The sequence below is a fragment of the Ciconia boyciana genome, chromosome 1 (genome assembly GCF_034638445.1).
Source record: "Ciconia boyciana chromosome 1, ASM3463844v1, whole genome shotgun sequence".
Taxonomy (NCBI): domain Eukaryota; kingdom Metazoa; phylum Chordata; class Aves; order Ciconiiformes; family Ciconiidae; genus Ciconia; species Ciconia boyciana.
Window position 1 is genome coordinate 51,611,551 of NC_132934.1, and position 16,620 is coordinate 51,628,170.

Here is a 16,620-nt window from a genome sequence, read left to right on the forward strand (position 1 = left end):
TAACTGAAGACTACCAGTGGCAGTGCAAAGCACTTAGACCTGCTTGGCTCTTACAGATCTTTCTGAGTTGGATACTAATAACAGTTACTGAACCGGAGCCCAAACATTAAATACTATTACATTCTTTGAGTTCAATGCAGAAGCACTTCAATTATCCAAGCCTTGTGTTATCCCAGATGAGGTCATGATTCTTAATGCTTAGCATATTGAATATTCCTGCCATTTTCTGAAAGCTTGATTATCAAAATTATCCTTTGTCCCTTGTGGCGTATGGATAACTGAGGTTTATACATTTCATGCAAAACAGGTTTCGTACCTCATTAAACAGACCCATCTGTATTTCCACAATGCAATTCCCGAGCATAATCTGTGCAGTTTATATGGCCATGACTGGACAGCGTGATTATGCTAATTCTAAAGTAAACTGGGCTTTAGGTCTGAAACTGCTAGAAACCCACAAATCAAGTGGCAGGGCGCCAGCTTTGGAAGCAGATTGATTTTCTGCGCTCTGAATAGGCATGCAAAATGGCACCATTTGTTACGTTAGCCAAGCTGTTTAGCTGAACGGTGTTTTACTCATGTCTAACTTACACTGGCACCGATCATCAGTTGTTTTTAGTAGGAGTGAGAGTCCAGAAGGCAAATCATACACAGCTCAATTAGTTTAAACTAGTACTACAAAAATGTGACATGCAGATACTAATTCTTAGTCTGTCGTAGCAATGCACGATACTTAAACAGAGCGAGCTCAGCATATGAGTTCACATAGCCCCTTTTTTATATAGTGGTGATGGACTACACAAAACTCCTCAGAATGAATTAATTCCCATTAATTCCCTTAAACAGCCCTACCAAGGCATCAGACTCACTAACCACCATTACCAGTATCTACCTGGTGTTCTTAAAAGGGGAAACAAAACCCACAAGACACACAATCAAAGTTTAGGGGTAAGAAAACCACTTTACTAATCAATTAGTCCATCTTCTTGGGAAGAGCCCATGGAGAGCGTAGGGAGGTTCACCACTGCCAAAGCATCATAGGAGCCTGGTTCCCAGGTAGCAGCATGTCCCACCAGCTAATAGAAAAATTATCAAAATATGGCATTAGCGAAAATCAGGACATCAGCTTCTGCTCTATTTTCAGGAAGACAAGTTTACAGGTGATACGTGAATCTAATCCAGCTCTTGGAGTAAATCATTTCGCTCTTTCATACTTCATTATCTGAAAAGCATCCTAACAGTGTAAGATAGCTGAGAGAGACCTGTACACAACGTCCCGGTCACAGGGCAACGCCGTGCAAAGCGCTGGCTCTGAGGGGGTTTTTGGGACAGAAGTGGGATTCGGTGAAAGGAGAGGGGGAGGAAAACATCTGGTACCCTCTTCAGCACAGTGACTGCAAAAAAGACGGAGCAGCACCGAGAACCGGAGAAGGGGACAACAGAGTAGCCACGAGGGAACCGGGAAGAGCTACACAAAGGTCACATAGCAGGAGTCAGAGACCAGGGCTAAGGCGAGCCCGAGCTGCAGAGCCTGCCGGGGCAGGAGAAGGCAGTCTGCAAGGGGGTGGCACTGGTGGCTGGACCCCAAGAGGACAGCAGTGTGACTGAAGGTGGGAGGCAGTGTTTGTGGGAGCACCTCCTTCGAAGGAGGACAGAAAATAAAGAGGTTATCATGGAGCGACCCGAGGTACAGAAAAAAGATGGCCTTTACAATTTCTGAAACGACGTTACTGTGAGCAAATGAACCCGGTCAGCCTTTCCGTGAACAAGTCACGGTGTCAGGCTGTAGAGCTCAGAGCGCACGGGTTGCAATGGGCATTAGAATCAGCAGGGATACAGCTGGTGAGTTTTATGCCATTCAAAATGCCTCAGAAGGGTTGCTTCATGGATATTTCAGTATTCAGAAACTTAATTTGATCAGAAACATAATTATCTGTGTCCTGCTTCTTCACTATACCTAAGTATTTGTCTTACAATATATTACTTCCAATGCATCTCTAGATTTATGCTACATATATATATAGATGTATTAAAAAATCTTGAATGATGTCCAGTGACCACTGATCAGAAAACATTAGTGCTACCTGTAAAAGAAACACATTACAGTGTTTTAAAATCAGTAAGACTGAAATAGGGCTTAATTTTTACCTTAGCTTTTTACTCGTGAAAGAAGATCCTCCCCCAAAAAGGTCATTTCTATACAGCTAGAATTAGTTTACAGACTTCACTTGAAAAATTTACTTCGTCATACTGACTTCTACCCTATAGTGGTTAAAGTACTTCCACATGTGCTGCTCTTTGAACCGTAAATGCACCTGTGGGAAGGCAGTCTCAGCTAGGGGTGCCTAGTTTAAGTTGAGTTTAGCTCTTTGCAGGATTAAGCCCTAGGAAGCAGAAGTAGTCTGAATACAGGGGAGGTCAGAGCAGAGTAGTTCTCTAAGTGAGGCTGCAGATTATATCTTGTGCGGCAGGTTGCCAAGGAGCTGCTAGGAGCAGAGAACAAATACAGATGGGAGGAGGTGGATGCAGCAAGGGTGGAACTACGCTGAAAAGGCTCTGGCTACAAAAGGATGACAACAACAGGCAGTGGGAGCAGACAAAGCCCAGGACCTGCAGGGCCCAGGCAAGGATGCTCCAGCAGAACTAGCAGAAGAGCCTCTGAAGGTCCCAGCAATGCCTCCTCCCTTAGCTGGAGTTTCACGACCACAGCCCTCTCAGGCATCCTCAGCCCCGAGCCACCTCCTTCAGCTGCTCTCCCTCCTCCCATCCGCTGCCCGGGGACCCAAACACCACCCCTCACATATCCCTCTCCTCCATCCTCCGTTCCAAACTGAGCTATAGGGAAGGAGAAATCGCATGAGGAAAGTCTCAAATTGCTACACAAGCTCTAATCTTAAACCCTATTAGGATTAGAAACCTTAGTAAACTCAATAACAGATATAAAAACCTGACAGCTCTTCCCTGCAGAATCATTCAGCTATTTCAAAGCTGCACTGGTCTCCCAAGCGCTAGTTTAGGAACATTTCTTTATTCAGGAGAGCACTGATGCATGTGCCTACACAAGTGTTCGCTTTTACAAGGCAGTGTCTTAGAAAGACAAAGTCTAGTTGTCTTGGAAAAGACAGTCATTTAAAACTACTGGTTTTCCCCTTGGCTTCTTTGGCGAGCCTTACACAAGAAAATTTTATCTCTTGCCCTCCCGTGCACCGTAGTGATAATACATATCTACATCACTTCATAGTGGTGTCATGAGGATTCGGCAATGCTTATAAGCCCTGTGAAGATGGGAAGTCCTACAAGCATTAAAGTACATCAAGGCAGTAAGTTTTTAATGCACGCTTAGCCCTGTGGTGAGTCTCGCTCCCCTTCCACCACCCTTTATTAGCATCTCTGAAGCTGTTTGCCAAACTCTGCCCTGTGGGACAGCCAAAGCTGATCACTGTATAGGCCCCAGGGACTGAGCCAAACACTCAGAGATGTAAAGTTAACAATGCTGATCTCAGGCACAGCAAAAATTTGAGAACACACACGTACTTTCAAAATCCCTGAAGCAGCAGTGCCAAGGCAGAAAGTGTGCTTATGAAATCAAAATGGGCTCCAGAGGCAAGGAACAAATGAACGGATTGTTATTTAGCTTGGGGAACGTATTACTTTTTCCTCATTTGATTCAATGCCATGCTTCCCTCTGATGTACTGTTTTGTGTCTTTCGTTTCTAAATTATATTCTGTCTAAATTTAGTTACCGCAGAGAACAGCTATCCCAGCCTGAACACCTGGGCACTTGTTACAGGCAGGCTATTCTGGAGGTGGCGGTTCAGCACACCAGAACCAGCAATTAAAAACCGCCTCCAGAATGCTCAGCTTTGCTAAGACTCCTGACGACAGCCCTTGGTTCATCAGGGAGCTCCTCTTCCTCTCTCCCTTCCTGCTCCATACGAGGAGACCTGGTCCACAGTCCAGACACACAGTCGCTGGCCCTGAAGCTGGAAATAGTAGCTATCTGGTTGACTGTCCACCCTGCTCGGGTACAGACGGCCATTCATCCTCTGTCCCCGCAGTGCTGCAGTGTGACAGCGACCGACATTCTCATGTAAATTCACCAGGGAACCACAACTGAGAAACCAGAGCAAGCGGCACAGGCTCCAACAAACTCGAGCAACCAGCTCTTGAGGACGTACGAGGCGAGGCACAGCTACCCCACCTGGATGGTCAAGATTCAAACTTCACGTGTTTGTTCCCTGAGCATCAGGATCTACCCTGGATCAGGATCTCCACCAGCCGCTTACAGAAGAGGCGCAAGCACCCTTTGCAAGCGCTAATAACATGGGTTATTCTTACAGCACCGTTGTGACGGGAGTGCTTCCTATGCCCAGCTTGTCAAAGCACCAGCTTACCCTCTCTTGACAGTGGTTTTAAAACTGCACCCTAACCTCAGAGGCTCTAGCAAAAGAATGCCATAGCTGATCTGTAACTCGACGTCAAGTAGTGCTGAAGTACGTGGGGAGGCGTGGTGGAGGTCAGCGCGACCGCTGCGGCCGAGCAGACCTCCTGCAGGCAGCCCTTCTCCCTCTGGGCAGGGGCAGGCAGCAGGCAATACAGCCGGTGTGCTCTCGTCCTTGCCCTGCTGGATAACAGGGCCCAGAAAAAAAGGGATGTTAGGCAGCAGTGAGGAATTTCAAAGCTTTAAAGAACTGGTGAAGAGAATCCAGCCACTTGGAAGTCTGAATACCAGTTTGCCACAGGAGACTTTATATGATTTCTGTGATTCTAGGAAGGTACTCGCCTTTCTTTAATGAAAACATTCTGTCACCACCTGTCAGGAATAAATTCAGGCAAAGAAAACAAGACAATATTGAACTAGAAGGCAGGATCTTGCAAAACATGAGAGCTGATTCATCCTTTCCCATCCCTTCCCCCCTATCCTACTCTGGGCACCATGCCACGAATATATTAACTTAACCTGCCTGCGGATTTACATTAGATTACTATCCACTACCAGTGATTCGAAATTCCTTTATTCTCCACCATTGCCGTATTTCTGTAAGAAATGTAATGAATAAAAGTAACTTCATCTTTTTCTTGCATTATTCCAATTTCTGGAGAGTCTGGCAGCAGAGGTGCCAAGTACAAAAGTCTTGACTACTCACTCCCACCTCTAGAATTGGTACACCAAGCTATTAGGACATAAATCTGTTATTCTTCTCCCAACATGTGTGAATTACCAGAGTATTACATACGTAGATACACATTCTTGCTTGCTAAAGCTGCACTCCTACTTTTTAGGATCTGAAAATGGTAGTTAAAAGAAGTCATCTGTTGTAGGGCTAAGTTATAAAACCCTCTCGGATAAAAAACCCCTTTGGATCACACATAGAAAGGAGGAACAATAAATAACTGTCAGGAAACTGTGGTTTCTATTATCACCCAAAGCAGGAGACATTTTGTCCACTCTGAAGAAGGATCTTTTTCCTGCTCTCCTCCCTCACCAAGGTAGTCTCGGTGCTCAGCTGCGAAAAGCCATCCTGTGCAGATACTCTGCAAGCCACAAAAGCCCAGTTTGCCTGGACCAGTAGCTGACCTGGCAGCAGCAAGCGGAGATGAAAACTGAAAAGTTTTCTTCGTGTTGCAAAGCAGTTTGGAAAAAGAACTTGCTCTACCTGAGCTTTCCCATCGCCCGAACAAGCATCCTCAGCAACTGGCTGCTCTGGTGGGAAGGGAACAGCAGGGGATGGGAACAGGTCGGTCTGGCAGCAGAAGGAAAAAAGCCTCTGAGGCTGGACACGGCTTCTCGGCTGCAAGGCTGGGCATGGTTATACCTTTGCTGAGAGTGGATGCAAATAGCAAAAAGCTTAGAAAAGTTGTCCTAATTCTTTCTTACTAAAGGACAGAGGGGATCTGTTTGCTGAGAAGGCATCCCAAGTCTGTACAACCAGCCCTGCTTTCAACAACGTAAAACAAAATAGAATAAGATAGAATAGAATAAAATAGAATAAAATTAAATGAAATGAAATTAAATACAATAAAATAAAATTAAAAAATAAAATAAAATAAAATAAAATAAAATAAAATAAAATAAGATAAAATAAAATAATAAAACAACCCTGCAATCTAACTCTCAGGAAGACCCAAATAGACTGAATCTAAATGGTAAAAAGCAATGGAAAGAGTATCTCTTCAGGCTTCCTTTATACATAAAAAAGCAAGAAAAAGGACAAAAATCCCCCTTTATTTCTGAGCAAGTCCATATGTATCATACATCCATTTGCACTCATTAACTCAAGTAGGCCAGTACCAAAGGCTTGCCACTAGGGGATATGTCCTTTTTAAACGGTTAATGGAGTTTTAATTAATTGTGTTACCTGAAAATACATCTTGACAAAAAGCAAGATAATTGAAATGCATTAAAAAGTGTGTTTATTCATCTGCCCAGAAATAAGCTGAAAAAGACAAAGAGAACATGTACTAGAACAGTTTTTAGAGCATCTGAAAAGGACGGAGAACTACTGGGAGATTTGCAAATACAGTTACTGGTATGAATAATTATATGCTAGCAAATGTTCAAGATGAACAATAATAAAAAAAAAGAAAAACCAGAAGTAAATACTAACTCATTTACAAAAAAAGTAGAATATCTGAACCAAGCTAGCAAGCACTAATACTACATTGCTGTTGGGGAAAAAAAATATATTTCCCCCTTCTGGAAAAGATTTTGACCTCCTATTGAGAATAAAGAGCTTTAAGCCATTTTTTTCAACTAGAGGTTAGTTTTTCAGGGAAAAATCAGTATTTTCAGCAGAAATGTATTTTCCGTGGTGTTTTTTTTTTTTTAAATCAAAACCTTATTTTCTACTAAAACCAGCTTTGACAAAAATAATATGGGCCAGTGAAGCATTTCCTTTTATAATGGTTTCTGGCATTCAAGGTCAGGCTCCACTACATTAAATACAATAGCTTAAGATCAATTGTTCAGAAGCAGGAAACCAGTGAGCAAAGAGCCAGTGTCCTCATTTTATAGGTCCTGAAGCCACGTGAGATCTGTCAGGGCACGCACAGATGTTGTAATAGGGCAGAAAAGGTGAACCCTAGCCATTTTTCACCTTACAACTGGAGACTACCAAAGATTTTTGGAAGTCTTACTTACTCTTCAACAAGAGAAAAGGTTTCTTCACCAACAACACACCCAAGACAGACCGTAGCAGAAAAAGATCAAACAAATTTGCCTAAAAAAAATCCCACGTCAGGTCAGGTCAACAGCTCAATGAAAACAGCGTACCTGTTTAACCAAGCCCAAAGCCCAAGCCACTGAGCCACAAGCCCTGTTTCAGGGGAGGCATCATCATACCAAGGACTGCAGGTTGGTGCCACTTAGCCTCTGAAGATGGAATTTACTCCTCAGGCAGCAAGGAGGAGGTACGTTGAATGCTTGGTGCTGTTTGCAAACCATCGCTGAGGCTTCAGAAATGTGCACAGACCAGAAATGTGTAACAGTTTCCAACTGAAAAACTATTAATGTAGTTTTACAGGGGTTAACAGTTCACAATAATCTGCTAGTCTGAAACGTTTGGGATATTTGGCGTAGAAGTCCCACCACAAAGCAGTGAAGATGCTACATCAGTTAGTTGGATATGGTAACTTAAGGAGACCTCAGTCATCATCAAACTACACAGAATCTAATATCAAATCTGGTCAGTCCAGGAAATACCCAGTTTTGCTCAAATCTCAGCTGAATTATTTGGAAGAGGGGTGTTACTGTCTGGCGTGCTGGGCAGACACACCGGCCACATCCTCACCCGAGCAGGACTCGCTGCTTCTCTCAGAGGAAACAGGCGGCCGTGGAGACCAAAACACAAACCATTGATGCCAATTTCTAAATGTACCTCTGCGATGTGGTAAAGCAGCAGACTGAAGAAATCCATTTTTGCACTAATTGTTAACTCCTGCAGGAAGGGCTGACAGGAAAAAATAGTCACACGTGGCTTACTTACCAGGAATTCATACCAAGGTGAACCTATTAACTCCATTTATTTGGCTGCTCAATCAAGCACAGCCATACCCCAAACAATGGAAATAAAAATCCCTTTGGAAATTGCAGTTTTATCACTGGGCAGACCTGGAAATCATCTTTGTTAAAGGAAGCAAAATTTCCATCCTTTCCTCACAACCAAAAAGGTCAATCAGTTCATCTGTCCCTTTTTTTTTCCATGTCTGTTTGGAGATTTTTTTTCATATGTATTTTTTAAAGTTGAAATTTTATTGTCTTCTCACCAGGACAACATTCTAGCAGCGGGGAACTTAGAGAGGAAAATATATTAACTGTCCTTTTTTTGTGTCTTTTGTGCCAGAACCTGCTTTGTCTCCACCTCAGAACACGAGGACAGGGAAATGTTGGTCCTGGCACAGGCAAGCTGTCAAGAAATGTGCAGCCAGCCACTCCGACCTACCGTTGCCCTGAACAGGAGTCACAAACACAAGAAATGACTTTTATAAAATCCTTCTGTTTTTAGTTCAATTAAGCCAACATGTTTAAGAGATCTTAATCTTCCTCCATTTGTTTTCCCTCTGCTTCAGTCTTAAGTTATGCAGGCATTCTCTGAGATGACATAGACCCATAAAACATTTCTCAGCTGACCTGCTTAATCAACGGTATGACTCTAATAGGTTCACTATCTCACAAGCAACCTCAGGAGAAGCCAAAGCTCTGTTCTGTGGTGCTGGACTGTAAGGAGCATACTGGCTCGCATTAAATCCATGCCTGTATCTTGGCTGAAACAGCGGCCAGCAGTGGATGCCTTGGGAGGACTCTCACGACCAGAATAATGGCGTAATGCTGCTCCCCAGAATACTTTCCAGCTGCTGGGGATCTGCAGGTCAAGGGCTTTCTGAGCCAGTGGTGCTAATTTTGTACTCAGGGGCTTTTGAAGTATTCTTCCTGAATTTGCCTGCTTGTTTTCTGAATCTGTGGAAATTCGTGCCCCCCACAATGCCCAATGGCAAGGAGCTGAACAGCTAAATGAGGAGCACATCCTTCTGCTCCGAGCCTGGGGCCTGACGGTTTCATGTGATGGTCCCAGTTCTTCTGCTGACAGAGACAGCGAACAGTCGGTCCCTCTCCAATTCTTCCTCCCCTTGCCATTTACGCCTTGCTCTCCTCTCTGCTTACCAACAGAAGTGACAGATAAAAATACAACCAGTAAGAAAGACAGTTGAAAGCACGCCAGCCATTTAAATCCCATTTTCAAAAGTGAACCCAGGGACTTCGATACATAAACCTGACTGACTCTTCATTAGATTTTGGCTCCTTATTGCCCGACTTCAAAGAATTCTACTCTAGAATCTTAAGAAAATAAACTTTAGGACAGAGATTTTAAATAGATGGTAGATATATTTGAGACAGCCCATTGACGTTTATTTATACAATGGCACTTCCAACTTAAGACCTCCAAAACTGCAGAAATACCAGCCTACCTTTTAAACATCCTAGTTTGCGTTGCAGAGCAGAATGAATTGCCCTTCCATCATCTATTGCCTGCCACAGCACACACCACAGCCGAGCCTGAAGCCTCAGCTTCATTGCCTTGGTCCCCTTTATTCACTTGCTACTGTTTCAAGTCTTTTCAAGCACTGGGAAATTTCAGCCCCGTTTTGGTCCGTATTTGCATCATAGATGCTGTTAGGCAGAGATGGATCCTACTGCTAATCAGTTGAGTCACAGAAAAAAAACAGCAGAAGCAGTGATGGGAAAGATGAACTCTTCAGCAAATAGGAGTGCTTGAGGTAAAGGCAGGAAATCCTCTTACCTTTAGTCCTTCAGAACCAACGCTGATGTCCCACCGGAATCCTCACTCGCACATCATGTAATCTTTGAGGCACTTAAATGCCTCCAGGCACCTAAATTCACAAAAAATCCACCAACACCCATTTACACCCCCCCAGTCACAGCCTAGAGCCCAAGCTCTAGCAGAAATCTCCAACTGCCTGTCTGTCCTGTTTCTCCCGAAGGCCAGAGACCCTTATTCAAGCCCACACTTTGCTGTGTTTGGAGCAAGGATTTATTCAGTGCTCCCTCATGCCAGGGTGGCCTGTGTCTTACGCAGTTCAACTGCCTGCATGTTAGCTCGGCTAAATCTAATGCTTAAGTTATCTGTTGTCATGGATTTAACTGCTAACACATTTTATATTCCCCGAGGGTAGCCAAAATAGTAGAGCCTCTAAAATAGCTGAATAAGGAAAATCTCATTATTACCTCAACCCTGAAATGTAGTCTTTGACTGACAGTGCTACATACTATTTGAAGACTATTTGAAGAGCAACTAAAAATACCAAAAGGGCACTTTTTTCCCCCAGCAGAGCTATGGTGCCACCTACCCCCATTAGCCCAAATTGTCCCAATATGTGCAGTTTTGCCCAACAGGTTGTAAAGACCAACTTGGTTAAAAATAAAGCTTTCGTTCTGATCAAACATCTGGTGACTAAAATCTATAGCAAGATGTAGCACTGATCTGTACTTGTCAAGGTCTATATGTCCCTCCTAACTACCTTATGAATTAAACAGAGCATTACCAAGCAAGGCTGTTCCCTTTCCCTCCTACAAGAGTAGCTACTGATTACAGAGTGTCAGAGTCAAAACCACCTAAGAACATTAAATGATATAATAAAAACAGAAGTAGCACACAATTTCATCTTCATTACACACTTTATTTAGCCCAGCCTGGATTTTCAGTATATTCTGCCCATACTGATTTCTTCTTTTTGTTGCCCCTAATTACTAATTTCTTGTTGATGCATTTGATTTCCATTAATTTCCAAGTGTGGGTACATCTTGCCTGAAGAAATAAATCCAGCAGAATTTGACATGTGAATTTGTTTTCCCTAGCGAAAATGAACAAAACACACAGAGCTGATATTCAAAAAGATAATAAAAGCAGATACAAATGAGAATTTATATCTAATATGTACTTGAGTGAGCTGGTGAAGGACTGTCTAGGCTGAATAAACTAGCTCTTAATATGGTCAGTTAAGATAGGTAGGTCATCTGGCAAGAGAAGCTGAAAGAGAAACAAGTCCAAAGAGACAAGAATGCTGAGGTTTGGAGAGGCTTTCCACCCATTGCCTGGAAATGTAGTCTCTCCTCTCTTAACTCTGTTACCACCTTCCCGCAATGTCTAATAGACCGCTTGTCTCTATTAACTAGAATGCCAATCTATTTTATTTGAGTGACTGGGAAGGGGGAGGTATGTAAAAACAGGAAAAAAACCTCAGGTATTTTCTTCCTGCTTATATTTGCATTAGTATTTTCTTACTAATAAGAAACTGAGTGAAAAGTGAGGGGCATATGGAAGAAAAAGAACCAGGTCTTTCACCTGGAATGAAATCAAGTGGTCCAACCTCAGCTGACATTAACTATACATCCAGCTGCAGCACCTAGATACTATGCAATGGTGTTCTTAAAAATGTGTACTCATTCAAGCAAGAAAGTCCTTGGAAATGCCTATGTCATCTTTAACTATTTTGAACAGCTTGAAGAGGGAGGAAAAGCAGTGGTGGCCAGCAAACTCTGTACATACAGCCGTCATGTTTCTCCAGTCCGAAAAGAGAGTGTGTAGAGACAAGAGAGGGGGGCACGCTCTCTGGAAGGATGAAAACTCCTGTAAGGCATCTCAAATAAGGTATTAGGACAGTTAGGAAACCTCAACCTCACTAGTACTCAGAAGATTTTAGAAAGCACTCCCTTTGTGAAGAGCATGTTGGACATATGCGGCTGGAGGGGGCAGAAGGGGGGGGGGGGGGCAGGCAGGGAAGACTAAACTGCTCCCTAGCAGGAGCACTCGGCAAGAGCTGCTGCGCTAGGCTCCAGGTTCAGCAGAGAGCCCTGAAAGCAGCAGGCTAGCAGTGTCTTGCTACTGCCTGTCCTTCCCCATGGTGCTCTCTCTTCCTTACCACACAGCTCTGATGCATGCAGCGCCAGACCTCACTCAGCCCAAGCTGCTCTGCTTTCCTCCACGGACTACAGCAGGGACCTGAGGAACACGTGGAGGGTCGTCTGCCTAAGACGTGCCTCTGCACTGGTGAGCAAAAGCGCAGAGGAGGTTGCATGGAGCATCGTTGTGTCACTCTTGAAGCCACAGGACTGCCAGCACCTGCGTACTACTGCCGGCTTCGGGTCACCACTGCCTGAAGGACTTCACCCTGTTTCAGTGACTGACGCACAGGGAGCAGGCAGGCTCCTCGCAGAGATCGGCTCCTCAGAGAGATCAGCTCACCTGAGGAACCAAGGGCTCAGCTTAGGGAAAGCCCACCCCACACACACAACTCAACAGCAGCTCCACCAAGACACTAACATTTCACTGATTCCACCCATCTCCCAGGTCCAGTTTCGAGTTGAAATTCAGTACACCCTCAAAAGAAAGGGCAAGGACATTATTTCTTCTGTCTCTGGCAACAAAATCCAGGTTTTTACTACGCTTCTGAGACATCTGAAACAACTCTTCTACTTATTGCTCCTTTATGAGCACAGATGGCACTGGAAAACTTGATCCAAATGGAAAGCGTGGATTTAACACTGAGCTGTTGACCCATACTAAACCCTGTGCAAGCATTTCAGCTTTCTATCTCAGTGGCCCAGTCCTCTCCAGCTTAATTTATTTTTGAAGCAATCAATGAAACATCAACTGCATTTAGGGACAGCGAAGTCAGAGTTCCCAAATGTTAGGCTTCCTCTTGTTGGCCATAAAATCATGTGACAGGCGGAACAATAGAAAACCAGGGGTTTCTCCCTATTTTATCTTCCCTTCCTGACAGATATAAAAGCAAAAAGGGGATGCTAAGTCAGAAATGGTAGAAAATCCTCTGGAACAGCAGAGAATAAAGAGGAGACAAAGCAATCGACACTGAGGTTTCATACTCCAGCCTAGAGAGCCATGGCATGAAATTAATTTTAACTGTTGGTTGCCCACATGACTACTGTTTTTCCAAGACATGCTAAGGACCTGATCCATGAACTCAGTGAGGAAGGTTCTCCAGTGGGACGCTTAAAGTAGGATCTGGGCGCTCATGATCCAAAGTGAGGGCTGCAATTGTGTTTCTTTTTATTTCTTGCTCCTTTTGCCTAAGAGGAGATGCCCTTTCTCAGACGGTTCTTCATGCAGCCTTCATTAGCCCTGAGGTGTTGCCTCAGATGTAGGGTTTACAAATTTTATCATTTTTAAGCTAAAGTTAGCTTGGTTTAACTTCTTTTGGCACCACTCTAGTTCTCGTGTACAGCAGAGGAATTTAGCATGGGCGGCCCATAATTCACATGGAGGTCACTCTGCAACGGGTGGCTTGCTGAACGTGCAGCACAGAACAAGCTGCCAGCGTACAGCAGCCCTCGAACTCCGATTCAGCCCTTGGGCAGCTTCAGAATTAGGTATGAAAAAGAAATAAGGCTCGGATACCTTGTATCCACAATCCCCAAGGTCACTTTGACCTTTAATAAACCCTTCATTTCAAATCTTGACCATCTCTGCACTCCCCCTCCTAGTAAGCAAAGGAGTATGATGGGTAGCAGAAGAAGGTAAAATTCAAATGAAGCATTTGTTCCACATAATGCACACTGCAAGGGTAGAATTAAACAGCTTTGTCTTACCCAGCCTGTCCAAACTGTAAAATAACTACATAATAATTACCACTAACAGTATAAAATACTGCTCTGGGAATATTTGTAGAAAGCGACTAGCAATGCTGGGCTTTAGGAGCCTGGCTAAGTGGAGGGTTCCTCTCCAGAACAAAGGGAAATCCTAAATCATGTTGTTTGTTCTGCGTCCCTCAGGCTCTGCCAAACCAAGCGCAGCCATCGGAGCCCAGATCAGCGGCTCGGAAGTGCTGAAGAGGACCCCGGGCTCTAACTACCTCACCACGCAGAGGGGCTGGAGATTTCCCACGCCTTCTATCACAAATTTTGAGGGATGTCTTGTTACTCCAGTTGTCTGAGCTACTGCATCACTTAGGCTAGCGGGCCTAAACCTGCAACAACAACATTTGGGAAGATAACACAAAATGAGAGCAAGACAGGAACAACAGCAGGACGAGAAGCCTGAGCAGTTATGTGATTCATTCTTTTGATAAGGCTTCTTCTACGCCGGCACTTTCCTGTTACAGCCCGCTTCCAGCGATGATGGGAAGCGGCCCAGGTCCACCTAGGAGGAAAGCTTGCCTTTCGGAAGGCGTACTGAAAACTGGAGCTGGAAGGTCTGTACGCACCCCCTCTTATGTCAGGGAAAGGATTCCTACTGACTTTAATAGCTTTTGGTTGGGGCTCCAAAGTGGGTCTGGTGCTGCTGTGTAGCCACCCTCCCCTCGGCTCAGACCTTCAGGTGATTTTTCTAAAGCTTTTAGCAGCGCCTTCACCAGTCCTAAGTCTTGCATCCGCCTTCACACAAAATAAACGGCGCCGCTGCCTACTGTACACACGAAGAGCTCTTCCACTCGCCCAAGTCTCTCCCTGCCCGAGATTTACAGCGAAGGGATCGCCTGCTGCCGTGCAAGGAACAATAGAGCGGCGGGCAGGCGAGCCACGGACCGCCAGTCCCTCTACACGGCTGATGCACGGAGCGGCGCTTCGCTCCCACAACCGGCCCCGGGCGGCCCCGGGCACTCGGCACTCACCCTGCGCCGGCCGGCCGAGCCTCCCCCGCCGCAGCCGGCCTCGCAGCCAGCGGCGGCGGCCTGCGGGGAGACCCCGCACCCCGGCTCCCCCGCACCCCGCGCTGCCCTCACCGAGGGCGCGTGCTGCAAGCCGCAGGCATCCATGGCAACTCCAGCCTGAAAACGGCGCGCCCGGGGCCGCCGGCCGCGAACGGCAAAGTTTGCCCGGCCCCGCTCGCCCGCGCCCGCCCGCTGCCCCCGCCGCCGCACCATGGACAGCGCCCGGCGGGCTCCGCCGCCCGCCCGCCGCAGGCCGCCGCCGCCCGCGCTGCCCCCGCCGCCCCGGCCCCGGCCCCGGCCCCGGCCGCCCTGACGGGCGCAGCCGCCCCCCGCGGGGGCCTCTCCCGGCGCCGCGGCGCCCCCTGGCGGGGCCCCGGCAGACCCGCCGCTGCCCCCCCTCCCCGCCTCGAGTCCCGGTCGCGGCGCCCGGCGCTGGGCGGCGGCCCCGCGCTCCCGCGCCCCACTCCGGTGTGGGCGCCCGCGGCCGGCGGGGCAGCGGCGGGGTCCTTACCTTCCGCAGCATGCTGGGCAGGCAGCGCCGGGGGCTCCCCGCCTCGGCGCCGCGCTCTCCCGCCCCTCACGGCGCGGCCATGCAGGGGGCAGCGCGGCTGCGGCGGCCGCCCCGGGGCGCACACCCCGGCCCGCCCCGGCACGGCTCCGGCACGGCCCGGCCCGGCACGGCGGCGCGGCGCCCAGAGCCCGCGGGCGCGGCGGCCCTCCGTGCGCGCCGCCCGCCTGCCCACACTGAGCGGCGGCGCGACGGCTGCCGCCCGCCACGAGGCAGCGCGGCCGCGAGGGGGGCCGGGCCCACCCGCCCCCGCCGCCCGGCCCCTTCCCCCGGCCACGGGCAGGGGCGCGGCCGCAGCCCCCTCCCGTCCCCGCCCGGACCGGGCGCCCGCTGCCCGGCGCTGGGGCAGCCGTGGCTGAAGAGGTGGCCTCGACCCGGGAGGGTCGGGGACCAAGCCGGGCGCCGGGCTCTGGCCGGCTCTCAGTCACGCTGCGTGGGCGCCCGTAGCGACTTGGGGAGCCGCCGCGGTGCCCCCCGGCAGGCAGGGTGCGGGGCTCCCTCCCCGCTGCAGCCGCTTGCTCCCTGCTCGGGGCTCCCCTCCTGGGAGGAGGGAGATGCCGGGCGGGACGGCTTCATCGCCCCGGCCAGATCCGGGTCGTGGGAAGCCGCTTGGACCGCGCTGGTCTGGTGCTTAAACACTCGGTACGTGGTCATAGTGCTCCGGTTTCCCATAACGAAGCAAGTCTCACCCAAAGCAAATCACACCTATTCCAGGAGCAATTAACTTTTCCTGCAAGCTGTAGTACACTGTCAGAGCTACAAGCTGTTCTCAAGTTAAAATAGAATCCGATCTCGAAAGGTATTTAGCGCTAATTATAACGTACTTTTTGTATTAACGTTAAACGCAAGAACCCGGGGCTCCAGCTGTCCGGTGTGTGGAGGTGAATCATTGCTTGGCATGTTCCGTCTGCACGCACGCCCTCCCCGGGTGAGCCTGCGGGGCCAGCAGCCGAACCCGCACGATGGAGCAACAGGTCGTGCCGAGTCTCGGGAGGACGGGACCACGCATTTCAGATTGTGAAGGATGCGGCTTACCTCAGGGCCACCCACTGTTTCGGGCTTTCCCTGTGTCCTGGTATGTTCTCAAGTAACTTTTCATGAAACTTCAGTCCTGTGAGCATATAGCGACCCATAGTAAATTCATTTCCAGCAAGCTAGTTAGTAAGTAAAAAGCAGACAAAGAAGTTAGAGCAAACTGTCATCGCATTTACATTTGGAATTAGTTTGATAGGAGCAGTTTAGCCGAAGCGACTGAATATTAGCTGGCAGGTTAATACAGAGTTCGTAACCTTATGTCATGGAGGGCAGGGAGCCACACCACCGTACTCAGCCATCAAATCTGAGCCATCGCGTTTGCAATGCTGTGCAGA

General features: G+C 47.6%; 1 protein-coding gene across 1 annotated transcript in view; it reads right to left on the reverse strand.

Moving 5' to 3' along the window:
• Window positions 1–15,309, reverse strand: part of TMCC3 (transmembrane and coiled-coil domain family 3) — a 148,883-nt gene extending 133,574 nt beyond the window's left edge. Inside the window, exon 1 of the mRNA XM_072883786.1 lies at window positions 15,194–15,309. Within this exon, the coding sequence (XP_072739887.1) occupies window positions 15,194–15,205 (12 nt within the window). The 5' untranslated portion in view covers window positions 15,206–15,309. The remainder of the gene's footprint in view (window positions 1–15,193) is intronic.
• Between the last annotated feature and the right edge of the window lie 1,311 nt (window positions 15,310–16,620).